The sequence below is a fragment of the Daucus carota genome, chromosome 8 (genome assembly GCF_001625215.2).
Source record: "Daucus carota subsp. sativus chromosome 8, DH1 v3.0, whole genome shotgun sequence".
Lineage (NCBI taxonomy): Eukaryota > Viridiplantae > Streptophyta > Magnoliopsida > Apiales > Apiaceae > Daucus > Daucus carota.
The window spans coordinates 23641804-23669417 of record NC_030388.2 but is presented as its reverse complement, the minus strand read 5'-3'; the positions used below and the strand labels follow the sequence as shown (position 1 = coordinate 23669417).

General features: G+C 34.2%; 3 protein-coding genes across 9 annotated transcripts; 2 read left to right on the top strand and 1 right to left on the bottom strand.

Moving 5' to 3' along the window:
* Positions 1-131: 131 nt before the first annotated feature.
* Positions 132-13290, top strand: LOC108202019 (signal peptide peptidase-like 3). Of its 6 annotated transcripts, none has more exons than XM_017370419.2 (14): positions 132-384; positions 842-1000; positions 1863-1974; positions 2534-2653; positions 3458-3615; positions 4225-4392; positions 5390-5424; positions 5519-5675; positions 7823-7876; positions 7950-8042; positions 8922-9064; positions 11634-11704; positions 12731-12814; positions 12944-13290. In XM_017370419.2, the coding sequence occupies exons 1-14, from the start codon at positions 280-282 to the stop codon at positions 13111-13113; spliced, it is 1629 nt and encodes a 542-aa protein (XP_017225908.1). In that variant the 5' UTR covers positions 132-279; the 3' UTR covers positions 13114-13290. The 6 variants fall into 6 exon arrangements, with proteins under 6 accessions (XP_017225908.1, XP_017225894.1, XP_017225879.1 ...); XM_017370405.2 differs by having other exon boundaries at positions 147-384; positions 1860-1974; XM_017370390.2 differs by having other exon boundaries at positions 147-384; positions 842-1015.
* Positions 13291-14180: 890 nt separating this feature from the next.
* Positions 14181-16646, top strand: LOC108202009 (L-ascorbate oxidase homolog). Its single transcript, XM_017370371.2, has 2 exons — positions 14181-15659; positions 16012-16646. Exons 1-2 carry the CDS (start codon positions 14293-14295, stop codon positions 16316-16318), a joined length of 1674 nt encoding a protein of 557 aa, XP_017225860.1. The 5' UTR covers positions 14181-14292; the 3' UTR covers positions 16319-16646.
* Positions 16647-17231: 585 nt separating this feature from the next.
* On the bottom strand, positions 17232-26333 carry LOC108202055 (protease Do-like 10, mitochondrial). Of its 2 annotated transcripts, none has more exons than XM_017370430.2 (8): positions 25954-26333; positions 25586-25831; positions 25081-25276; positions 24364-24623; positions 20424-20551; positions 19028-19231; positions 18239-18289; positions 17232-17674 (listed from the first exon to the last, which is right to left on the bottom strand). In XM_017370430.2, the coding sequence occupies exons 1-8, from the start codon at positions 26285-26287 to the stop codon at positions 17453-17455; spliced, it is 1641 nt and encodes a 546-aa protein (XP_017225919.1). In that variant the 5' UTR covers positions 26288-26333; the 3' UTR covers positions 17232-17452. The 2 variants fall into 2 exon arrangements, with proteins under 2 accessions (XP_017225919.1, XP_017225926.1); XM_017370437.2 differs by having other exon boundaries at positions 17232-17570; positions 25954-26317.
* Between the last annotated feature and the right edge of the window lie 1281 nt (positions 26334-27614).

The following is a 27614-nucleotide window of genomic DNA, read 5'->3' as shown; positions in this document are numbered from 1 at the left end:
TTTTTCTGCCATCCCTACAAATAATGTCTTAAACTATCAGAACATCATATTTTATTATTTTTATAAAACATTTATTAAGACACTTTTGGACTTGCTTTAAGATCTTAAAATTATTTCCGTTCTGTCGGTCGGTTCGGCATGAAAAAAAAAAGAAAGTCTTGTTTTTTTTTCTTTGAGATAACGCCGTCCCGGTAAAATGGGATTGAGTAAGCAGTTCGGCGGGAGTTGACTTATATACAGACTCATCCTCCAGATTGAGATCCAAGCCAGTCTGGGCTAATGGCGGCATCATACACGATACTCTTCTTCTTATTATGTTCACTCTCCACTGCTTTTTGTGCCGCTTCCGATTCTTCTTCTGCTTGCCGCACCGCTGCACAAGAGGTTAATTTACTCGTTTCTTGAATTCGTCATTATTCGATGAATTTCTAATTATCAAACGACATGATAAAGACGAACATAAAGATAATGATATGGCCAGAATGATAACTATAGTACTAATTAACACAGAGAAAAGCAATTCTAGATGGGAATTTTAATAGTATGATTTTTTGATAGACTAGTGGCACTAACGGTTAGGGTTCGAATTTATATTGGGATGTTATATACGAAACGTGTAAAAACCTAATCGAAGGTTACAATTGGTTTTTGCTGTTCATTATTGTTTATAGTTTGACTTGTTTTGTATGAGGCTACTTCAATTTTCACATGCTACGATGAGTGTTGGATGGAACTGGTCGGTTTTGTGTTGTTGCTATATTTTAGCTCGGTAGAATCTTTTATTTTGACACGTGGTTATAGTTTTGCTAATGCTGTGGCTATTTTGATGAATCTTATTCAGGTCATAATTAGGATTTGGGTTAATGGAACTGAAGGCGAGAATATTCAAGGCCTAGGTGCATTATTTGGTGGCACATTACCTGTACATGAGAAAGAAGGGATTAGACTACCTGCTATTATTCCGCAACCCGTAGACTGCTGTTCCAACCTTTCTTCAGAGGTTTTTACTCAACACGTAAACACATGTCATGTCATATTTATTTCTTGTCATTTTTGACAAATGTGTTTTTTTTGTCCTGGTATTTTACAGTAGTGATGCAAATGTGTGTTACTGTGTCTAATAGTGTTGCAAATGTGTGGCCATTTTTAAAGCCATTTCCATCTATGCATCTTTGTATCTGAAAACATCTGTTTAACTCCTCTGATATTCCTCGTGAGAAAGAAGTAAATGCAGGAGAGGGTCTTGACTCTTGAGAGATCCAGGCATTGAGAATTGTAAAGTGTAGTATAGTTGTGGGAGCGAACGAATCTCTCGAAAACTTTGCGTCTTATTATCAATTCCAGTTTTATGCCTATTAATTGTTTAGGTTCTATTATTTTCTTCTGGTGCTCATTATCACTTGACACATATATATTGTTGTCTAGATTTTATGAGTTGATTTCCAATAAAAATCCTTAGATATCATAATTTGTATTTATTAGGAGCTGACTGTAGTTAAAAACTTAAAAATCATAAAGTTTTGTGTATAATAAGGTTTATAACGAGTTTATAAGTTTGATGTGAAAAAGGTATACATTGAGCTTATCAAGATGTAATTTGCACTTTGTTTTCAGTACTGTGCTTGAACCTAATGCTAAGTTTTAAATCTCAATTCTCCTGAACAGAAAATGCTTTAGAGGCTTGACTATCACTCGATGCAAAAAATGCTTGATAGAACTTCATGGACGGATACTATGAGCATATTGTGTGTATCTGCACATGCACTCTCTATAGATATAAAAGTTTGAAGATAAAATAATTCACACACATAGGTTCGTGTATAACAACTGGTTGAAATATACTTCTCCTTATATGTTAGCAGTTATCTGGATCTATTGCAGTATGTCAACGCGGGGTCTGTGATTTCTCAACAAAAGCTGAAGTGGCACAATCAGGAGGTGCATCTGGAATGTTGGTGATAAATAGTGAAGCAGGTAGCTTTTGAACTCCTGAATGTATTTTTGACTAACTTAGGCTCCATTTGTTTTTCTGGAAAATATTTTCCTGTTTTTCTGGTGTTTGTTTAGCTTCTGGAAAACATTTTCCAGAAGTCATACAAATGCTGGAAAATTAGAAATATGGAAAAAAAATTCCAGCGTTTGTTTGGTTTTTGGCATAAAATGTTTTCCGGAGGAAGATTCCTTTTAAAAATGCTATTAATTTCTGGAAATGACTTCCCCTCTTTAAAAAGGAAAACATTTTCCAATTTGAAGAGTTTCTAACAATATTTCGTTTTTTTTTCATGACAGTCAAATCATGGAAAATCGTATCCTGGAAAATAATTTCCGAAAAAATATTTTCCCTGAAAATAATTTTTGGACAAGTATAATTCTGAGAAATCATTTTCCGGGAAATTATCTTCCCAGTGAATATTTTATAAAATCAAGTTATTCCCGTCAAAGAAACGGAGCTTTAACTTGATATTTTATTATAATTATTTTTGACCAGCTTATTGAAATATATCATGTCTTTACTAATTACCACACTTCTCAGATGGGCTACCTGTGATGGATTGTCCCCACACTAAAACCCTTAATATCAGTATTCCATCTGTGGTCGTCACAAAGTCGGATGGGGAGGTTCTAAGCAAGGCTTTGGCTGGTGGAAGCAGTGGTAAGCTTTGAATTTTAGGATAAAGGAATTTGAATGCTGTTAGTCATCTTTTTTGGCTATTAGACTACCAAGATATTTAGTCTAAATTCTGTAGTAGCATTTCCTTAATCATTGGAAAGTATCTTGGACTTTTGATGAGTAGCATTAAATATGCACCCAGTCAGTATATATAGTTCTTCCGGGAGAGGTCTAAACCAAATAGAATTGTTCTATTGACTTTGATTTTCTTTAGTAGTTTACCAAAATTGTATTATGCAATCATAATAATATAATATTATTCGGTACATCACATTATTTCTCTGAGATCGTCTTCTGTGGCTCTGGCAGATCGAAGTCCCCCCCCCCCCCCCCCCCTTCCCTTTTTAAGTTGCTAATGACCATGTAATTAAACCAAGCGTGTAGCTCTTGCTTGCTTATGGGTTGTATTCGGGCATTTACGGAATAACAGAGCATGAATTGACATAAACCTGGTACGAAGTTATTTTATACCCTCGTACATGTTTCTTCTCGTAGTGGCTGCAATGCATACCTAAAAAGGTAAGGTTAAGTGGTAAACTATCTTAGTTATACTTATACCAGTTCTATCAAACCTTAGTGTACCTGCTACTTGTCGACTTTTTAACTGCATTTTTAATTTGAGTATCATAATTTAGACAGCATGCTAACATTCTATACTCCTGTTCTTAAGTAGAACAATAGTTGGAACTGTAAAAGGACTCCTGTACATTTAGATTGTTGTTCTCTAGTCTTGGGTATCTACCTTTATTTGGTTTGTTACTGATGATCTCTTCATTTCAAATGTAGTGGAATTACTACTTTATGCACCTGTTCGTCCAGTGCTGGATATGTCAGTGCTATTTTTATGGTTTATGGCTGTTGGGACCGTAACTTGTGCTTCACTTTGGAAAGGCTTAACAGTATGCGATAAAATTGAGGGGAGCTATAGCCAACTGTCACAGAAGGTTTTTAATTTAATTTATTAGTTTGCCTTTTATTTTATAAAGGATATTGGCACAAAATAAGTGATCAGTAATGTAGATAGTGATTAGAGAGTATTTGGAGAGATATAATAAAGGATTAGATAGACTGATAGAGAACGAGGACACATCTAGAGATTAGAATTGGTGGACATCACAATGGATCCCCTGGGCCCCATTGGGCTTAAACTACACCACAACAGGTTCAACTACTAAATATTGTTGGATTACAGGCTTTTAACGTTTTGGTCTCAACAGGAAAATATATTTTGGTTTTTATGGATACCCAAAAACCATATTCCCTACCAAATTAGAAGGTCCTCTTTATGCTTTTGGGATATATCAGAAATCCTCTAGCGGTAACTAGCAATATTATTGCAACATATATCCAGTTATACCTAAAAAATTATTGAAAAAAGTGAATGATCCCATGAAAAGTTGAACAAGTGTGAACTTGGGTTGAGAAGAAAGATTAATAGCTTTAGGTTCTTTTTGGTCTTGTGTTTGTTCGCGTCATGATCGATCTAAATGAGTACATACAATAAACGATTATGGCTATCTGGCTTACATTTTTCCCCTCTTTTTTTTTACCAGGAATCCTCAGAGACCGATGAAGATGATGAAGAAGTTGTTGAAATTAATGTGATGAGTGCCGTTGTTTTCGTCATCACAGCATCCACATTTCTGCTTCTGCTGTATTATTTTATGTCATCTTGGTTTGTGTGGTTGCTGATTGTACTTTTCTGCATTGGTGGTATCCAGGTATTGTTGGTCATAATGGTTTTATCTTTAGAAATTTTGTTGATCATGGCTCTAGAGCAAATGTTTGGCTGTGTGCATATGTGAAGTGTTTTTGGTCATAGGGATTTCTCATTTTAACAATCTGCATTTAGAAAGTGTGTTTTCTAGACGAACAAGATTCCAAGTAATTTCTGAACCTTAAACACTAAACCCAGTAAACTCTGCATTAGTGGACATACACTTAATGGATGTATATATACCCTTTGTTGGCGTTCTATATAGTTGAGAAAAAGTAAGAGACTTGCGAGATGGCATTCTTAAAGTTCTTTGGAGACACCTTTGATGGCAATGGTATAGTTTCAGGTACTTTGACCTATTTTTTTGGTCCTAGGTACGAAGTTCCTCATATTTGTTGTTATTGAGCAAAACGGTTTACTGTTATATGCCCACCCAGTTTCTCTTTCAGTGTTTTTATTTTATATAGTTTACAAACTATCTTTGATCTTTTCCTTGCATTGTGGTCAACATGGGCCAGTTATGAGGAAGTAAACCCTATAACATATTGCCTTTCAGCTCTAGAAATTTACTATGTTATATAACATATCAGCCTAGAAAACTTCTTATTGTTAAGAAGGATATCTCTAGTTAATAAATAACTAATTTCCTAAACTGAGGAGATTAAAAAGGGAACTTATGGTTTTATATGTGGATTAAACATCCTGTTTTGCGTGCAAACCAGTTGCCTGGTTTAGTTTGAATTATAACCTGAAGTCTCAATAAAATTTGTAACAATAAATATTTTTGTTATCAGGGAATGCATAATTGTGTAGTATCTCTTGTGTTAAGAGTTCTATTGTTTTCATGTTATCAAACACTTAATTATCTGCTTTGTGTGCAGATATAGTTTTATATGGAATTAACCATCCAGTTTTGTGTGCAAGCCAGTTGCCTGCTTTAGTTCAAAATATAACTTAAGTCTCAATAAAATTTGTGACAATAACTTTTCTTTTGTTATCAGGGAATGCATAATTGTGTAGTATCTCTTGTGTTAAGGTATACTTGAATTCTATTGGTTTAGTTTGATCAAACACCTAATTGTCTGCTTTTGACTTGTGCTTTCTTGTTTTTCTTGTTGCTTGTTGATTAGTAAATGGAGAAACTTGGGGAAAAGAAAAGTGAATGTTCCGGTATTCGGAAATGTCTCTATTTTCTCTTTAATTGTTTTGGTCTGCTGCTTTGCATTTACGGTTTTCTGGGCTGCACATCGGAAGGCATCATATTCTTGGATTGGACAAGACATTCTTGTAAGCCTAATCATTACTACTATTCTATTCTAGATTGGTTAACTACATCCTATATGAGACGTGATTCAGTTACTTATCTAAACATGTAGTTTGGCAAAGTTGCTATAAGTAGTTATAAATAATATGTCTAAACAAAAGGAGCTACTAACAGTATTTTGCCATCGAGGACTGTTATTGGTGGTGTATTTTACCATTCTTTGATGATCTCCGTACTATATTTGCACGTTTTTTGTAAATTACAATAGTTTCTTTGTTATATTTTGTGTTTGAAAATAGTATCGGTGGAAATCTTCTCTCTTATATTGTGTCAAACCATTTCTTGGCACATACATGGGTGCAAAAATACCACCGGGTCAGAATATGGCTTTCAAATTAAGTTCCGAACCTAAACCTGTGCACGAGATAGAAAAAAATAAAAATGGTGGTCGGTAAGGTTCCGAGGAGGGGCTCATTCTTGCTTCATTCAGGGAATCGGTATGATTGTGATGCTAGACTGAGCTCTTTTGTTCTGAAGGGTTACAAATATCTTTCCTTGAGGCTTATTCTGTAGGATTTGTAGGGAGTATGAAGAGCACATGCCTGGTGCTGTTTTTCAGTGTCCATTGGCAGAACAAATTTTTTGGACGACTGGTTCTTAAAGGTTCCGTATGATTTTTTTTTCCCTTATGGAATGAGGTTGGAGATACGATGCACTAGAGAAGAGTGCCATTGTATAACAACTACACTGCTTTGGCAATAAGTTGAACTATCCCTGAGTTGATCGAGGAGTAAATGTAATTTCACCTAGAACCATGAACATGCCTAAAGCTCAGTTCACACTCTACTAACTGAAAGACAATCGTGTATTAGCACTATATACCAAATTAAAATCGTCAAACATCCAAACAAAAGATATAGTTTATTATAATATACTTAGGTGTTTATTGAACTCGTATGAAATTGTTATCATGGCATGAAGGAGTCAACAACATGGCATTATGGTGCAGGAAAGGAGCAACTCGTGCCCAAATTTATAGATGCTGACCAGTTTAAGATGTGTTACGATTTACGAAAATGAACCCTAGTTCAGTATGTAACATTGTAAATGACTTCAAACTGTATAGCTTTTTCCCTCGCTGACTGTCTTGTTTTTATCCTCCCACTGGTTAGTTCTATATTCTTGTACTTTTGGTTGTGCTCTTTCTTTTCTTTCTCTTTCCGATTCTTTCTTTCCTAATAGCCTATTGCCATGTATCACTTATAACCTAGAAAGTAGGGCGCGCCACTTACCCATCGCACCACGCACCGGCTACGTTTGGGTACGGGGACGCAGCCAAATACGTACGTGGTGCGCCACCCGGCGTATCCCTGCCTTTTACGGATCAGATTTGTGGGGATGCAGGAATAGCATAGTTTGTAATTACATGGTTAACTTTGCCCTACCAGTTAAGTTAATTCAGGCTTGCATTAATCTGAAGAGACGACTGAGAAAGGAAGGAGAATCGCCATTCTATCTCCTTTTCTGTTACCGATTACCAGTTCTCGTTGCCGATGTATTGATTAAGATGTGTACTGTATGTTATATATGTAAACATATGCAGCATGTGTGTGTGTCTGATTTGTTTATGTGATTAGTGAATTTTGAGCACAAACACTGAATACGTTTCCTTATATATTTCTACAAGCTGCTTGTTTCTTTTACATATTTATTATTATTTCTATAATAAGTTTGATAATTGAATTACTTTAATTACTATGCATTTTCGTTATAAAGTGTCTTCTTGAATTATATATACTAGTCTTAAACCCGTGCGAAGCACGTACTAGTATGTAGTTCGAAATTTATAATTTAATTTTTAACAGCAATGCTTACCGGTCAATAAAAGTTGTGACGAATGATATTCATTTGACTTGTTTTGGTTGGTGTCCCTTGGTAAACACACTATGAGATGTTGGAAGCAAAAGATCATAATCTGGAAACACTAATATTATATAAATTTTCTTTATGGATAGCAGACAGAGCTATTGAGTGTCAATTGTGTTTTGATTCTCATCCAAATCTGATTATTGATACTGAATCAATGATTTCAAATTATTTTGACCTTATTTTACTTTGTTTTCTATATCTATACTTCTCAAATAATTAATATGACTTGATCTGTTGTCAGGGTATCTTTTTGATCATAACAGTTCTGCAATTGGCTCAGTTACCAAATATAAAGGTAGCATAGTAATTCATGACGTATATCAGCTAAACGGCGTCACATTATTCTTATATTATTTTATTGTCTTCAGGTCGCTACTGTGCTTCTTTGCTGTGCTTTCCTTTATGACATCTTTTGGGTTTTTCTGTCTCCTGAAATATTCGGCAACAGTGTTATGATTGCAGTAAGTTTTGTTTTCCTCTACTTTGGCTTTTTTGATTTTATTGACATTCATGCTATCCATGTACGTTTCCTTAATTTATTAAAATACTTTCTGTTGCTATTTAGTGACTTATCATCTTTTGTCCACAGTGAGAAAGAATTTCAAAGTGTCAGATTTTTAAGTTCGCCTTTATAGTTTTTAAGACAATCAAATTGGCTAGGCATAAATTAAGTTATTGATGATGTTAGGATAGCCCAGAGCTTATCATTGTTGGCTTCGGTGCCTCTATGCCTAAAAACTTTCCAGATTCTAGATGCTTCAATGTCTAAAAACTTTCCAGAACCTACACCAAAAAAAACAATTAGTGAGACTAAGAATCATCTTGTGATGCCTCAACACTTTGTATGCCTCTAAGAGCGTGCTTAACGACTCTCTGCCTTATTGAGTCTTATGATTAACATGTCACCAGAATATGCTTTCACGGTCTCATTAATAAGGTTGAAAGATCTTATTTAATAATCATCAGTAGGTGGCACCAACATTTTCTAACCAAAAGCTGTAACAAGGGAAAAATACTTTAAACAACAAGTTTTAGTTGAAATTTTGAAAATAATTATAGTGAAGTTAATCGTCTTGCAAAGTTGAGCTGTAGGCATTAATTTTGGGACTACACACACACACACACACTTGAAAATGAAACCTGCATAAGAGAAGGGAAAACATGAAATGTGCCAAAGATAGCGTAGAGTCAGATCATCTGTGTGCGACTAGGGGATTTATATTCTGAAATTTATAACTTATTTATAATTCTTAGGAACCTGTGTCTCACTTCGATTTTCTATAGTTAGTGCCCCGCTTATGTAAGCAAATCCCTCATTTGCTCTCATCTTTTGTTTGTAGGTTGCTGAAGGTGATAATAGTGGCGGGGAATCTATTCCAATGCTTTTGAGAGTCCCTCGGTTTTTTGATCCTTTTGGTGGATATAACATGATTGGATTTGGGGACCTTGTGTTCCCCGGTTTGCTTGTTGCATTTTCTCTGAGGTAAACTGTAAACTAAAGTGCCTTAACCTCTTTCATTGGCATAAGATCCAATATTTTGATCATTAATTTTGTATATAATTTCTACAGTGGCCATAAACATGTCTGAATGTGTGAAACTTGGATATAGGGTTAAATGGCAGTTTGGTCATTCAACTGACCACGAACTTGCAATTGGGTCATCCAACTGAAAAAGCTTTCAGTCAAATAACTAAACTCTTTAAAACTTTCAATTAGGTCACTTGCCGTTAGTAACGTTAAAAACTCGACGGAAAGATGAGTTGGCATGATGAGTTGTCCAAATCAGTACAAATGTCATGTACACATCAGTTATGTATTTTCACCCGACCCATAACCCAATTATTTATATATGAACCCTTTTCCTAATTAACAACACATAGTAAACTAAAATTAATTAATATACATCTACACCATCATCATCTTCACACTTACAAATAAATGGCCTTGAATTTGTACAACCATCCTATGTGAAGCCTCCAAGAAGCTTGAGATCATGAAGACCGATCCCACGGCCCCAAAAATTTCAGTGAAAGAATCGACAAAGACTTGTATGTTGCTAGAGATGAGAAGTACGGTGCTGGATGAGAGTAAGATTGCGGAGATTTTGAAGGTGTTCGGGGTGAGCGAGGATGATGGGTGGGGAAGAAGGGGGTTTCGGGGTTCATCATCTTTAACTTTTGTTGTTTTGTTTTATCTTGTGTTTGTGGATATTGTTTTTGAGGTTTTGTGGATATTGTTTTTGAGTATATTGTTTTTTGGAATTTGATGATATATGGTTTGGCTCATTATGATCGGGATAGTAATTAAGGCAGTATAGTTTTAGTTCGGATGAGACTATAGTATCTGATGGTTTAGAGTTTGGCACCTGATTTAATGGTGTGGATTAGGTCAAGTTATTTAGGTATCTGCTGAGGTGGTTGCTTATTTGGATCTGATCATTTAACAATTTAACAGATTCTGTTAAAGTCAAAGGAGACTTAACGGCCGTGAAAATTTGTAAATGTTTAGTGACCGGATTGAAAGTTATAATGAATTTAATGATTCGTTTGAAAGTTTTTTGAGTTCAATGACCCACTTGCAAGTTGGGCGTCAGTTGAGTGACGAAAATGCTATTTAACCCCTTGGATATATAAGAGATTTATTTTGAGGGTTCTCGGGCCTACACTTGAGAATTTTTTGTTTCTTGGTACTGCACTAGACTATATGCTTATCCCCTTTGTGAATGAGGTTTCTACCTTTGCCGTAGATATCACTGTATGCTTAGACCATTTGCAAGGTGGATTTCCAGCTTTCCCTTTGCCCTCCCTTTTTTCATCATATAAAAATTGCATGATGACCCACATAGAAATGAACTGGTTCACTTGTACTTATACAGCCTTCCAAATTTTATCTTCTTTTGTGGGATCTCAAACATTTTTTTTTTTTTTAGGTTTTTCTATTCTTTGTTACTACGTGTTGTAAATAGAACACGAATGATTATGTATTGATATATATTCTACAAGATATGTTATTGTACTATATGTACCCATAGCATTACCATTTACCCTGTTTTACATATTAATTTATTTTGGATTTGTCTATTTTGTAACTATTATGACATCGGTATTCTGTACTTTGGTAGATGCAAGTAATATGTGTATCTAGTATCTAAAAACGAAAATAATTATGGAGTTGCGTCCAATCCAGCCAGGTGACCGATAGTGGCTGATAAAACGTCTGATGGAAAATAGCCAAACATCGTGTATTAGTGGATGTCGTCATTAGTTTGATCAGATTTAGAAACGTATGGATAAGAACAAAATCTTGACAAGGAATGGGTAAGGAAAAATTTAAATCAAAAGCCAATATAGTTATACTAACATAGCGCACATAAATGAATTTGATGTCATCATTCTAGCCAAATATACTTGAATGAGTAAGTTATGGTTTGTGATTTTTTCATGGAGGTAATTTATGGTCCAAAGTAATAAGTAGTCCTTGCTACTTGCGGTCTATTATCGTGTACCCAACTTTTTCCTTCTGCTCTAGGTTGAGAAGTAAATTAGTCGAAGGAACGACTTATTATGTTCTTTACTGCAGTCATACATCTTCATCTAACATCAAAGCTTGAACCACCACCAAGACAATAATTTGGATACCTGCGCAGTGGGAACCACACTAGGATCAGAAACTTAAGTCATAGAGGTTGTTTACAACCACATAAAGTGTGTTCCTCAGTGTGTAATCACTATTGAGCACGGTATTTAATTTGCTTTTGTAATGTTTCCTATCTTTTGCTCTTTTGGTGTTTGTCATGTTATTTATACTCGTGATGCCCCTGATTGTTGTGTGTGGGATAAAGGTCAAGCATTCTATCTACTTCTTATTTATTCCCCATTTTTAATGATTTGGTTAGGTGATATTATCTACCTCTTGCATTGTACATCTTCTGTTTGGGTTCTCACATATTCTCCTCATCTTTCACTGTTTTCCGTAAAAAGCATTTGGTAAAATTTGAAGCTTCTTGTTTCCTCCTTTTTTAACATTACTCTTTCGGGTGTGATTTGTGCAGGTATGACAATGAAAAGAAGAAAGGTCTGGCAAATGGATATTTTCTATGGTTGATTGCTGGCTATGGACTAGGTGTGTATTCTCGCACTATTGTGCTTCATGTCTTCTTGGTAAATACTTGAAGTAGAGTCAAGTACATTTGCTTCTCATCTTAATCTAATGATAAATTACTAGTAGGCTTCTTATAAAACATGACATGGATAAATCATCGACGACGTTTGAACATTCTACTAAAGTATTGCATTAGTGGAAGTGTCAGACTCTTGTTTTAAAGAGTTTAGGATTCTTAGATATGGATCCGAAATTGGACATATATACAAGTATGCTGAACAAGAGTCACTATATATACAATATAGTGACAGTCACTATATTGTATATATAGTGACTGTCACTATATTGTATATATAGTGACTGTCACTATATTGTATAAAGCTTAACTGTATATGTTAAATTCATAGCATAAAGTCAAAATTGATAATATAAAAACAAGTCTTCCTGAAACCTTGCTTTTATAAACTTGTTAGGATGCCTTAAATTTAATTTTGAACTAGATTTGTGCAAGGTGAAGTGACTGATTTTAGTATGAAGGATCTGACTCAGATCCAATACCCAGACCCATGTTATGTCGCTCGACTCTGGTACGAGGACATTAAGAAAGTCAATGTGGGAGAAAGAAGTTTAAAACCAAGATTGTAGAGAATGTATTATTCGGCTAGTTAAAAATGCTGGGTTCCGTACCTGACCACCCCGCATAAGTCTGGTATCCCAAGAGTTGTGTTATCGTTGTGGTTGATGAGCAGCTGTGAGTTGTGGTCACCCAAAATTGGTACTTACGATTTTGATTTGCTGTCCCAAGAAGAAAAATGAATTCTTAGTCGTACTAATCTAAACTGTTGGAGTAATTATTATATATATATTTTCTGGAAAAAATCTATCATCTGATTATTGATTGTAGTTAACTTTTCTTCATGATTACTTGATATAAAGCTGAGGTTCATTTCAGCTCCACAAATATGTATGTATTTGAACTGGATGGGTAGCTCCAGTGTCAAAAATTTATTACAAGCATATGTTACGAATAATGATTTCCTACTGCAGGCCTTCTTTTCACTTACCTAGCTTTGTATTTAATGAACGGCCAAGGCCAACCAGCTCTTTTGTATCTCGTTCCATGTACTCTAGGTAAGATATACACATATATACTGCTTCGACGGCATAATCTATGCTTTCTACACAAGTAAATTTTTACCTTGGATTTATTGTTTTCCATTTTCTTATTTTCTGCTTTCTGGTGTTTGTATGTGTACCTAGGAACGATTGTGATATTGGGTTGGGTAAGAGGTGAATTAAAAGACCTCTGGAATTACAACGTAGAGGATCAGTCGCCAACTAATAATAGTTCGGGAAGAAGCTCGACAGATAAGGTTGATGGTGTCTCTGAGACGAATGATATCGAGGTGCAGAGTCCTTTATCTATGTAAAAATGTTTGTTATATCTTTGGCATACACCAAAGCTGAATAGAGTAGAGAACAATGTAAGACAAAGAAGCACGATTTACAGCTTGGACTTCCATTGTAGCCTGACCCTGTATTAAGCAAACTATTTATAAGGCAACTTTGGAGAACCATATATATTATTGATACTATTAGTATGTTTACTGTGTTCTCAAACATATGCTCACTATATTGTCTCTCTTATGTTTATAAACATGTAATCGGTAACATGTTATATCGTATGTTCATAAACAAGTATTCAGTAAAATGTTCTCTGTTATATACTCTTTACTATGATCTTTCAGAAGTTAATCAAATTGTTTTTCAGTAATCAGTAACATTTTAAACTGGCAATTAAATAGCTAAAGTAAATGGAAGGCCAAAGTAGGGAAATTAAAGGATTTTAAATTCCTGTCAGAAAAAAAAAGGATTTTAAATTAAGTTTTCCTAGTTTTCCAACGATATATAATACATGCATATATTTGCGTTGATGATAAAGGCTTTTTGGCATACATATGTTAGTAGCATATGTTCATCGGGAAAAAGGAAAAAAAAGTGTTGAACAATTTTAATTCTATTTTTTTATATGTATATAATGGTGCTACAATATTATTTAACGGAAAATTGTCTAATGTTATAAATTTTTTATGTCCAACACTTTTATCCGTGAATGTTATGTTCTGTTTTCTGTTTTATAGTTGTTTTATTGATGCATTTGTGTTTTACATTTCCCTTTTTTCCTCATTTTTGTCTCTAATTGTTTGTATTTTTGGTTTTGTTTCAATTAAAATTGCATATCAGATTAGAACCATGTAATAACACAAGGTAATATTATGATGCAAGTAGAGCTAATAATTAGATGAGTGAAATATAGACAAGATGACTGTTTCAAAAAGATTAATCAGGAGCAAGACAAGGATCTGTGAGTTGGTCTGTCTATGGTATATGTGTATGGGAACCAGTAAATTCGGGGTTAATTAAGGAAGAGCGGAATGCAAGGGAACCTGTGATTCAAGAATAAGTATTATATAAGGCTATTAGCTTATTACCACTCATCCATAATACCATTTTATTCACTCACCAGACAACTTTTCACAAGTATAAGTTGTTGTTGATCATACTTTTACACAAACCCTTTTATATGGTTCTTCTACTTCCACAGGAAGATGAGCAGAGTGAAATTTGAGCTTGTTCTTGGCTTACTACTAATATCATGCCTCTTCCTTCGTCGCGTTCACGGTGAGGATCCTTACTTGTTCTATACATGGAATGTGGCCTATGCAAATCTTTCTCCTCTGGGTGTTCCCCAACAGGTTATTACAATCAATGGTGAGTTCCCGGGTCCTATGATCAATGGTACCTCCAACAATAATGTTTGGGTGAATGTTTTTAATAATATAGACGAGCCTATCTCGTTCCACTGGCATGGCATTCAGCAAAGGAAGAATTCTTGGCAAGAAGGATTGCCAGGGACTACGTGTCCTATTCCACCTGGGACAAATTATACTTATAAGTTCCAAGTGAAGGATCAGATTGGGAGCTACTTTTACTATCCCTCCACTGCGCTGCACAAGGCGGCTGGAGGGTATGGCAGCATCCGAATCCACAGCCGTGACCTTATCCCCATTCCTTTTGACCCTCCTGAGGCAGAGTTCGCGGTCATGATTGGAGATTGGTACAGCAAAAGCCATGTTGAGTTGAAGAAACAGCTTGATGGGGGGCGTACTTTGGCAAAACCTGACGGTGTTCTCATCAATGGTAAGGCGGGTAAAGGGGATAACAAAGATGAGCCTATGTTTAACTTGCAACCAGGCAAAATCTATCGCTTCAGATTCTGTAATGTTGGATTTAAGTACAGTCTAAACGTCAGGATACAGAACCATAAGATGAAGTTGGTGGAAGTTGAAGGCTCCCACACCGTGCAAAACATGTATGATTCACTTGATGTTCACGTGGGACAATGTTATTCAGTTCTGGTCACCATGGATCAGGAACCGAAAGATTACTTCATGGTGGTGTCCACAAGGTTTTCAAAGTCCGTGCTCACCTCCACAGCCACTATCCGGTATGTAGGTGGGAATGGACCAGCCTCGACAGACCTCCCCCAAGCTCCAACAGGCTGGGCCTGGTCACTCAACCAGTTCAGGTCTTTCCGGTGGAACCTGACAGCCAGTGCTGCCAGGCCTAACCCACAGGGCTCCTACCACTATGGAGGTATTAACATTACCCGGACTATCAAGCTGGCAAGCACAGCTGGAAAAGCCGATGGCAAGCTAAGGTATGCCTTCAATGGCTTGTCGCATACTGACCCAGAGACTCCGCTCAAGCTTGCTGAGTACTTTGATGTTCCTGACAAGGTATTCCAATACGATAACATCAAGGATGACCCCCCAGCAGTCGACGATGAAAACGTCAAAATCGAGCCCGTTGTTCTCAATTCCACTTTCCGTAATTTTGTGGAAATCATATTTGAGAATCATGAGAAGAGCACTCAGACATTTCACTTGTCTGGTTACTCCTTCTTTGCCGTCGGGTAAGTACCCAGATAACATCTACTCTCTCCGTCTCAACCAATTCTTCACACTTTTCTTTTCTTTTCGGATGTCTCATCCAATTCTTTATTTTTCAAAACTGACCAAATATAGTAAAATCTTATAATATAAAACTCAAATACCCATCTACTTTTCTCCACTATACTTACTTTATATATTAAATATGCATGAATCCCGCCACTATCTTCACTTTTCTTACTATTTACTCTTACTTTATATATATTTTTTAACCTCCGTGCCAACCCAAATGTTTTGGGTGGGACGGAGGGAGTACTTGTAATATATACAGCTATTAATAATTAATCAATGACGCTAATCTACATACTTATGCAGCATTGAAGCAGGGAAATGGTCTCCAGACAAGAGGAAGAACTACAATCTTCTTGATGCACTAAGCAGGACAACAATACAAGTATATCCAAAAGGATGGGCCGCAATCATGTTAACGTTAGACAATGCTGGAATGTGGAATGTGAGAAATATGGCGCTGGAAAGATCATACCTAGGCCAGCAGTTCTACATAAGCGTTCTCTCCCCAGAGAGATCTCTCCGAGACGAATACAACTTGCCCGAAAACTTCCCCTTATGTGGTATAGTCAAGACCATGCCATTGCCACCACCACGTTACAGCGGCACCTAAATTATGATACCTTTGGTGCTCCTTCAATAAAAAAATCCCAAAACAGAGTACACTGATGGACATAGTTCTAGCATTTTTCAAGCATATAGGGAACAAAAAAAAGATTTTATGGTGCTTGCACAAACGTGACAAGTTTGAATAAATGTTTGAGCAAGCTTTGAAGGGCAAAAGCATTATGCCTGTATTTTAGGTTGTGATGGAACTATTTTTGTTTCTCATTTTTGTAAGGTCATCAACTTTTTTCCTACTTATATAAATGTGTGATCCACTCTATTTCTTGTTTTTCTTGTACTCTAACTTAAACTTATGACATAAATTTTTTCCCCTCCCTCTGAACAATGCAGTTTCATATATTGTTAAGTGATTCTCTAAACAATGCAGTTTCATATATTGATAAGTGATTCTTATAGTATGTGCCCCATGCACACACAATAATAATTTTTTATTTAGTTGTCAGATTGAGATATTTTATACAGTAGGTATCATTATTTTATTTATGAGATCAGAAACAATAAAAATCTATTATTTAATTTAAAATTGATTGTTATAAACATTATTAAATTTCTAAAATCACGAAAAGTGATACTTGAAAACTCCTCTTAAAAATTATTTATCATTTTATATTTCCATAAATTATCTGCGAAACAGTATCCTATCAGGTGACCCGCATAAATTATCTGCGAAACAGTATCCTATCAGGTGACCCACCGACGGTAGATGATGAAAAGGTCCGACTGAAGCCCGTTGTTCTCGGTTCCATGTTCCATAATTTTCTTGAAAATATATTTGAGAATCACGAAAAGCTAGCTGAGAATGCTAACTTCTGTTTCAGGACTTCTACATCTTTCCCAAACAGTTTAATCACTTATAAGTCTTAATTTACTTCAAACTTCTAAGTTCACTTCTTTACTTCGAAAATGATGTCTTTAGGCATCACTAAGAGATTAACTACCAAATGAATTAAATGTAAACAAAACAGGAAAAGTTACAAGGATGCTGCTAATCAATAGTTTTTGGCTATAGGAAATCACTATTAGTCTACATCGTTGCTTGTAGATCGTTCTACATCGGAGTTCCTGGTGTAAAGTGACTTCTGGTAACTATAGAACACTTGCAGCAACTAAACATCTTAATTTATCTGATGACATCTTGCTGACTAATAAGGTCGACCGACAGGGCAGAAGATATTCTGTGGCGTTTCAAGATTTGGGAAGTGGCTACTTTCGCTCGATCATAATTTAAAACAATAACCCTGTCATCATCGAGATCAAACCTTATACTCTCTTCCTTGCATTTACCAACAAGCTGGCATAACTGTGCCAAATTCTCAATTTCGACCCCATTAACTTTTTTTACCTGTTCACATAAAGTTTTCCAGAGTCAGAGGACAAATGTAGTACCGCACAAGAATAAAATAACTTAACTGCAACAAAATATACATAGTATTTGCAAAGTCCACACCACCTGGAAAGCAAAAATACAGCATGGCTTTATGTGATGCACCACATTATACCTTATTCTTGTTATGGTCTAAGCTAGGATGTAAAATTGCTGCTTCTTTTTTAATCCTGGATTTGAGTGTTATAGAACTGCCTTTTTCCCTATATTCAAATATTCCCCAATGCAAAAAGTTAAAGTGTTTTGTAATTTAATTCTTCGCCAAGCGACAAATTTTAGGCATTTTGCATACTAAAGAACTTGTGAAACAAAAGTTTTCATTGTTTCTTGATTTTGATTTTAAAAAAAAACAAGTGTACACTGTAAGAACAGAACAAATATAGGAAACAGAAGGAAGAACTGTAGGAACATATAAAGACAAAAGAACAAGGCAGATTCTGTGCAAGTCCATTAATATCAATCTCCCACACTATTAAATTAAGATTAATGTCTACGGTTAATATTAAGGTTGAGCAACTGTACCTGTAATTCAGCTAGACGCTCGTAACCCGCATTGATATCATCCATTAGCACCTAAGCAAATGATGGAACCCACTATTAGAAAGGTACTAATAATTATCATGCCAAGAGTAAATAATGTTATTTTTAGAAGTGAAGATTAAATATTCTCTCAGAAAATATAATTTTTTAATATAACATAACATTACAACATTTAAGAATAGCGTCTATATATGATTAACAATATATTACTATTCTACATATGATTATTAAGTGATTGCAATCAACAGCCTTTTTCAATTAATAACATTATTGGCTAACAAAATCAAATATATATATATATATATATATATATATATATATATATATATATAAAAATCAAATATTAAAACACAAATAATAAAATATTAAAGAAAATTCGTGAATCGCACTGGTTGTAGAGGAGTAAAGAATTAAAAGTGAATCCATAGAATAAAGCATTCCTCCACCAGATGGTCAATGAGAAGCTTGATAACCTCTTCCCCAAGCTTCCAAACAGCAGCAATCCCTACTCTCCTATATCTATAAATTTGATCCAAGCAGTGGTCTTAAGTTTTAAAAAAAAATAAAATTCCCAAATCAGACTAATAACTATATTCTAGTAGTGCATTAAAAGCAATCTGTTCAAACAGATGGTGTAAGAGTTTTTCCAAAACAGAACTATCTTGTGTTCTTTTTATCATTCAAATTAATTCAAACAGCCAGTCACTGGATATGCACCTAGCACTTCTAGTATAATAAAGGAAAAGAAGCACAGGTCTGTTGATATGAAACCTGTGATAGTATAACAAGCTGTTCTCCGGCCTTCTTAGGAAGTTCCCTTAGCGCTCGTTCACATAGTCGACGAGGTGAAGTATTGTACCAGTCTTCTCCATATTCATGAAGGTATGGTTGGGTCAATGGAATAAATACTAGACCGGCAAAGATGAAATAACTAGGAAGTTTATCAAATTGATGTACTGGGACAAGCGAACCCAACTGTAAAAGCAAAGGTCAACTATTAAGGTGATAATAATTGCAAACATAAATGAATTCTGCATCTAAAATTTCAAAAATAAAGTGTAAACATTCACAATGAGTTGAGAAAAAAGTAAAATGAGGTTGTGATACTAATGGGCATAAGTATAGTTTCAGCATGTCCAATCAAAACTGCTCTTGATATTAGTCCCAAGATTATAAAAGAAATTAATTACATTGATGTGGTGACAACACCTACTGAAATACAATTTTCAACCACATTGCAGCCACCAAATTCCCTTTCACTAAAGATCCAAAAGCCAATGGCAGTCCATATACCTGAGAGTTTATTCTCATGAATTCCCTGTACCTTGCTGAATATTTACTAAAGGCGATCACTTTCTTAAGGTTCAGAAAAACAATATTACACTACTATGATAGATAAATCCTCAAGCATGTTAAATGTTGCGGAAACCCCAGCATTTATTGCAAGGTGGACCTACGCATCAGGAGCGTGACTCACATTTTATCAAGACTTAGTTTGATCTAAGCTGGGAACATTGCTTAGGCAGACACTTGTGCATCATAAAAGTCAAAAAAGTAGAGGACCTTGTAGCAATAAAACACCAATCACAGACTTAGAACACAGTAGTTAAACTGAAAAGTAAAGCTAGGGTTTAGGCTAAAAACAGTAAGAATTGATATATTTAGAGTAAAACTAAACAAAGAGATGAAGTTCAGAGAGAGAAGTTTGTTATAGAGAGAGAAACTGCTGAGAGTTTAAAGAAAGAGAGATGGTGGAAAAACATTCTCCCATCCCAGATGATGATTCAGACCTACACTAGTCTATAATGACTAGTTTACCCTTACTTCAGCTAGTAACTTTATGCTATTAAATGCTACTAATACTCTTAACATGTATTTTGCACTACTAACATCAGATTCCTAACAAGTATCGTCATAGTTGATATACAAAAACAATGTTCTCAATCACCAAGACACAATTGTTTATTTTATCTATAAGGAACACACTAGGACATTGTTTGACTTGCTAACAGAAGGTTCTCATAAAAATAAAAAGATAGTGCGTCTACAGATGAGCTGTTAGTAGATTTATTTAGATCATTGCAGTTACTCTTCAGTAATTGTTCATGCAAATGATACACAAAAATACGACTGGGAAGGTAATGAATCTATGACACTAATAACTTACTGGACGAAGGGTAATGGTGAATTCATGCTCTTCACCGTTCCTTAATACTTTAACTGCAGCCTTTTCGTTCGGTTTCTTCATGGAAACCAGATGATCAAATGTTATCCGCTCTCTGTTTCGAAAATGAACTGTTTAATTCAAAAAATGGAGTAAGTGTTAATAGATTGTACAAACTTCTCTAAGTCAATCAAGCATTGCAGGTTCATGCATCAGAAATTTTATGAATATGTATTTGCATTTAATATTAATACTTAGAATCTAACTACACACATGAATCTCGTAAAGTATCTTGAATGTTCAGCTATTAGTACAAACTAGCATAAAAACCCGTGCGAGGCACGGGACTCTAGTTTTTGTTGTATTTTAAATAATATTCGTGTGTCATCATATTATTTCAAGCATAACTATTACGTCTTATTTTTTAACAGAATGTGTAAATATGAAATGTAACATTTGCAATCTAATAGCATTGATAGTAAAAAAATTATGGATCAAAAACAACATTTGAACTGATTTTTCTATATTCAAATTCGTTAGGATATAGAAGCCACTACCATATTATCTACATGTTCAAAATTATACTCGAAATTAATACTGAAACTTTTAGAATTTAAATATATTATACCTCATTAAAAAGATCTGTAATTTATTGTTGAAAATTATTAAATAATTTCATCCAATATGAAAACTTGTTCTTTATGTGAATTACGATATCCTAAATCATGATTAGATGAAGATGTGTGGTCCGCGTTGTTTTATATTTATTTCTCTTTTTTTTGAGCGTACGTTTGTGTAATAGTTAAGTGATATATGATGGACATACCATCAACACATTCTTTTTTATCATATGTTGCACACACCTTATATAAATAATAATTGAAATATATATTGTATGTAAAAGACCCTACCTTACTTTATTATAAAAGCATCCATTGAACTATTAACCTTATAATTGTACCCGAAAAATTTCGACACGTTTGATTTGGCTTACCCTTTTAATTTTCATATCAATTATATAGTATTTCAATGTCTTATATTTTTTTTTTGTTAATTTAAAATATTAGATGATTATTACTTTGATACCGCGTGTTATAATATTGTCTTGTTATAAAATATTAATTTTTTATCATTAGTTTTCTGAGCTTGTTGATTTAGGTTTTTAATGATTTTTCATGTAATTGTAATAAACCAGATCTCAAATAGCAAAAATAGAGTAGATGTCAGTTAGGCACCATGAAGTTTATAAAAATAAGAAATATTTAGTTTAATTAGCCGCATAGTTACTTTTTTAGCTTTGTGCAAACTCACATTTTTAAATATTTTGATACTCTTATTTCTTAGGGGTGAGCAATGTAGCATATCATGTTCAATTGTTAAAGATCAAATCAGGTGTTCGATATTCTGGCTTATGAAAAACTATTCTTGTTCTATTCCCGTTTAATCAGATATTAGTTTTCACCTTATAACGTCGGATTATCCATTTCAGAATTAATTATATTTTATTAGTTTAATTTGTAATTGATTAATTAATTTAATTATACTTCGAATCATTTTATTTAACTCGTATGTTATACATTGATGGATGGCATATTAAAATTATAGTTTTAAGATTTTTATATATATATAACTTATTTCTCTGTGTTATTTTATTTTAAACAAGTAAAATTTATAACTCAATTTTTTTAGCAGGTCTCGTAAACGCGTTTTATTATTATTTGGTTGACTTTTGATTAACAATATAGAAATTCCCCAAATTCACCTTTGTATCACAAGTTATAATATTTCAAATTCATATATCACCAAAATCACATCATTTAGACATTCTAACACCAAATTTGATGTCTTTGTCGTTATTCTTATATCTATAAAAAAAATTTTGAAAAGATTTGGTTACACGTCGAATTCTGAATTCATCATAAGTTTAAAATAAAAAAGTAATCTAAATAAAAATATTCTTTCAGTTATCTTATTTTATGTTCTTCAAAATATTGTAATCTTTTTATAAGTCACTTTTTATAATTAAAAGAAAAATATGACATAGTCCATGTTGAAAGTCCATCAATTTTTCCTTTCAAAGATGCTCACCGAAATCTTAGTTTTTGTGCTTATTTCTCACATTCATGGCTTAAAATTTTCTAATATTGTATCAGTACTCGTTTAAAGCATTAAGTTAGATTTGAATTCGTCCAATTTTATTCAAATATGAATTATATCCATTTTTTGAAGTCTGTAACATGGCTCGAGCCCAATTGTTCAAATTCTTTTTCAAATTTAAATTCATTACGTAAGTAATTAATTTATGGATATTAATCTATCATGTAAAAAACATATGAGACTTACCTGAAATAATAACTTATCTCAAATAAATATGATATTGAAAAAAAATATAAATACAACAGTTTTAATGTATGAGTTTAATGCTTTTGAATAAAAAAATTAATTGCATGTGTAGCTCAAATGGTTTGAGAGGTGCACTTGTAATGAAGAGGGCTTGGGTTCGAGTCCCATTAATAACATTTTTTTTATATGTATGAGGAAGAGTTAGGTTCGGAGTTATAGGCTCAGGTTCGGAGCTAGGTAATTTATTTGCTCAGGAGGGAGGCTTGACACGAACGTGTTGGGCTACTATATATAAAAGTAGATTGTACTCCTGCACTCTTGTATCAAAATAGAGTTCAAACTATAGATCTTATTTAGTTATTTCCCTGTTCTATCATGTCATGTGATAAACACTGCAGTGTGTGTTTGTTTTCTGTGCATTTCTGCCTAGTGTCTCGAATTGGATCTTGACCCCGCAGTTAATGTGTCTACAGCAATTTATAGAGAGTGTTTAGTATAACCTAAATATAAACAAGTGATTCTTACCCGTATAATGGTTTCTTTACCTCTATTCTTATAGAAGTAGCCTTGTGTGGATAAAGCTTGCAAAATGTGAGGTATTTAAACCAAGCAACTACACGGACATGGACGTACTAAGAGATGAAAATTCGACTTATCATAGTCCTAAGTAATTCCACATAAAACCTAGTATGATAAAATTGTATGTACAACTCTACTATGATTGAATGATAAGTAAACAACTCCAAAAAAATGATAACAATACTGTACATGTCTGTAGTATCAACCAGCGACAACACAAAACCTTTAACTTTAAAAAAACATGTATTTACAGTTTCTGACTAAGTAACAAGGGTACGGAGCCGCTGGTGGTGGGGGAGTGGTGGGTCATGGCATACGTAAAATTTATAATACGATGTTATATATGATAAAAAGAACATATTAACAAAACTAAAACTGATGCAATTTACAAAACTCAATCGTCTAAAACACAAGAATTCAAGTCACAATTCTCGTTTTGGCGGACGTGAATATAAGAACTAATACTATCTTATTTGCTAATTAACATCAATACTTTGCTTATGTGAAGTAGTTGCTTGCTACCAATTTCGAGTTCAGTTTGTAAAAATAAAAACTAAAACTGAGATTGTGCAACCGTCCAACAAGCACTAGGATACCTAATTACCCCTGTTTTCTAGGTTTCCAAGTATCATATGATAGATTAGAGATAGCTATGCTCACAGTCAGCTTGCCATACTCCTTTATCTTGACCCCAGTGTCTTAGAATTTGTTATCCATTATTTATAGCTTCTTATACATGTGTACGGTGTGTAATGGATAGCTCTTCATCTGTATTATTATATTTTCTATTGGTTTCTTCTAACTTCTTATAATTTTTTTCTCGTTTTTATTACTAAAAGTTTACCAATTAACTGGTTGAATTTGTGAAGAGACTTTTACAAATATGTAGAAATCAACTATAGTTCCTCATTTCCAAAGTCAATTTAAGTTTTAAAAAAAAACAGTAAAATGTGCTTAGTCATTATCCTTGACATACTAAAATTAAATTAAAGACCCGTAAATTATTAAAAGAAAGGTGCACCTGTTCCATCATTTGCTATGGGTATACTATCAAATGCAAGCACAATGTCATCCTTTTTTAAGATCTTATGTGCATCAGAGAGTGGGTTGATTTTACTCACAAGCACCCCAGTCAAGTCAGGACGCATTCGGAAGTATTCACGAAGTTGAACATTTTCAGTTGGCTGGCACGACAAACCCAGGGAACAAAATCCAACATAATTTCCACTTTCTTCTACACCGGCCAAGAAATGTTCAACGACGGGGATTGGTATAATATAACTGCAATTACAAAGTCATTAAAGATGTGTATACCTAGTCAGGAATAACAAAATTAGAAAAATGAATATGGAAAAAGTAGGACATAGAATGTGGAAATAAAACTAAACAAGAGAGTAAATGATGCAAGATAAAATACATCTTGGAGTCTTTGGTGTGATCGTGTGGGTCGGCTAGGGGTTTTTAAACACGATCGGCTAGGGGTTTTTATTAATCTCTCAGTTTGTGACTGTCAATATCTTACATAGTTAGGTATAACAAGCTCATTTATGGTTTGATTGTGTTTAAATATATACTTGGTGTTAAGCATAAATGATTATTTCACAAATGGTGCATGGGTAGGTTTCTTGCTAACTAATAGTGGAACTTGAACTGTACTGTGACTTATCATGCACAATATTATACAGGCATCCTCTCAAATAGTAGAGACAGGCAAAAGGAGACCAGGTACAATACCCACCCTATGTTCTCTGCACCAGAAAGGTTTTGAAAAGCTACACCAGCAACCTTATTGCCCATGATTGCTGGCCCTCCACTATTTCCTGGGTTGATAGCAGCATCGATCTGTATTGCTAGGAGTTGTGTAGCGCCATGTACATATTGCGTAGGTTCAACTCTGGAAACAACCCCTTTTGTAACGGAGATATTGTCTCCACCTGCAAAATTGAGTCAAATCTTTAATACATTAGCAGACATTATGTAACTCATCACGCTGATTCGTAATGACAATATATGCATTATATCATATTTGCTGTGTGAGAAAAAATTGCAAATGACCTGAATGCATACAATTGTGAATTGACTAGAATTTTTAAATGATGACTTCCCAATCTAAGGCGAACTAAAAAGCGTTTCACATATACTTTTACTTCGTGCAACATTTCTTCTTACTTGATGAATGTATAAATTCAAGGGTAAACAATTATGTGTTCTGCTTGAGTTATGCGAGTTGTGTAGGATGTTACCTTGAGGGTAACCAACAACGGCTACACCTTCTTGCAAAAACGGAACATCACCAAGATCCAACGGATTCATCCCCTCCCAAAACTCTTCACTTTCAACAACCAGAATAGCCAGGTCACATTCATGGCCAATGGCATGGACCGTGGCTCTATGTTTTCTTGGAGAACCGTGCTTCCTCACGAGCACAAAAGTATGATCAGCCACAACATGAGCATTCGTAAGAATCCTCCTCCCAGGTATAACAAAGCCTACGAATGCACAACTCAAATAAATTCAAAATCATACGAGCAATCAAAAAAACAAAAAAAAAAAAATCAGAAATTGATTGACGCATTTTCACAAACACAAGAGCGGCACTAAGCTGACTAACCCGAACCAGTAGACTCTCGCTGAGACTTATTCTGCCACGGAAGAGTATAATTCGGACTGCTCGCAACCGTGAAAATTTTAACGACGGAATCAAGCGCGAGCTCTACAGCGGCATAAACATCATTATCGACTATCACACCAGCTCTGGCAGCACTAGGAGCTAGTGTTGTTTTAGTGCTGTAATTACAACGACGCGGTTTTTTTGGAGATTGAATGTGATTGCTGGTAAATGAGCTAGTGGGACGATGATGATGATGATGATAATGAGGTGTGAGTTTGAGAGATGAAGTGAATTGAAGCTTGCGAACACTGCGAATAACTATAGACTTGAACATCTTCTGTATTGATTTTACTGTAAATAAATAAATAGATGGATATTTAAATGTAGATCATTTTACGGGGCTACGGCTACACATTGCGAGTAATTTTTTTTTTTTTTTGATGTCGTTTGGTTTATCTCGTTTTTGAAAAATCAGTTATTTATTTTGGATTTTTTTTGAATATGTATATTAATTAAAATAAATATATGCGTGTTGATATTAAAATAAACTAATATTAGTTAAGCACTTATTGTTTGGATTAGTAAAGTTCACCGATATTCATGTTTTCTTTATGATATTGCAAGACTGAGAAATAATTTTTTTGTCCCTATTATTTTATTTGATAAGATATATATAGTCTGGTTCTACTATTTTATCTAAAGAAAATGAAATTACAATGAGTTGGTTAATAAAAATTTAGTGATAATAGAAATGGTTGGTCACCTGTATATTAAGCATAGACTCTGTGTGATGACTGCGTTGGCTCCAGTTATCACTATATTCATCGTTAATGCCGTGAACATCATAATCCGAAAAAATACTCTCAAATACGATTTATTAACTCTTTATCATATAACGTTTTAGATATTCAACAAAAATCATATCGTGGAGTTCTCTTAGGGTTAAAAGAACGTAATGCTTGTGGTAGGGTGAAAAGAATTTGTTGGGATTAAAACAACAAAACTGTAAAATCCTGTGATTTTATTTATTTATTTAAATATTTCTATTTAATTAGTATTGTTATTATGAGTTAGATATTAGATTTAGATTGTTTGTATTTATATATTTAAATTTTAGTATTAATTGGAAGTTTCTAGAATTTATTTTCGTGTTAGTTATTTTGAATAATAAAGTAGAGAAGATTCTTTATTGATGGAAAGAAGTGTGGAATTATTTTCGAAAATTGAAATCTTTTTGAGAAGACCTTATATTTGGAAATTGGTTTATGAGGTGGAGAAAATTGTGACCCAAGTTTGGAAATTACTATTTGCAATTTGGTTTTATGTGCTATATAAGAATCCTTCTGGAATCCGAATAAGTCGTACAGTACTTTACGTGGACGGGTATGTTTTCTTTTCTCTTCGATCTTTGCAAGTATATGTTGATTTGAGATATTGATTTCTTGTTTCTTGTCATGTGTATTTGATGTGAATATATCTTGTTTGCCTATTTGTTTATGCTGAAATTCGTACATAGCAATTTCTGTGAATCAGTTGGGTTGTAAAAATCGTAGTAAATTGAAAATTGATCGGATTTTGTTGATTCTGGACATTCTGAAAAGCTCCTTTCGTTATCTACAACTTTTGTCTCAGGACTTATTTCGAAATTAGCAGTGTATCTA

Coding starts and splice junctions, on each gene's coding strand:
- LOC108202019 (XM_064083012.1), top strand. CDS start 280: ATGGCGGCATCATACACGATACTCTTCTTCTTATTATGTTCACTCTCC. Junction 4,393..5,389: donor TCTGCATTGGTGGTATCCAG/GTATTGTTGGTC, acceptor TTTTGTTATCAG/GGAATGCATAATTGTGTAGT. Junction 11,705..12,730: donor GATTGCTGGCTATGGACTAG/GTGTGTATTCTC, acceptor TTCCTACTGCAG/GCCTTCTTTTCACTTACCTA.
- LOC108202009 (XM_017370371.2), top strand. CDS start 14,293: ATGAGCAGAGTGAAATTTGAGCTTGTTCTTGGCTTACTACTAATATCA. Junction 15,660..16,011: donor TACTCCTTCTTTGCCGTCGG/GTAAGTACCCAG, acceptor ATACTTATGCAG/CATTGAAGCAGGGAAATGGT.
- LOC108202055 (XM_017370430.2), bottom strand. CDS start 26,287: ATGTTCAAGTCTATAGTTATTCGCAGTGTTCGCAAGCTTCAATTCACT. Junction 20,552..24,363: donor CATAGCAAATGATGGAACAG/GTGCACCTTTCT, acceptor TGAATTAAACAG/TTCATTTTCGAAACAGAGAG. Junction 17,675..18,238: donor AGCGTCTAGCTGAATTACAG/GTACAGTTGCTC, acceptor TTATGTGAACAG/GTAAAAAAAGTTAATGGGGT.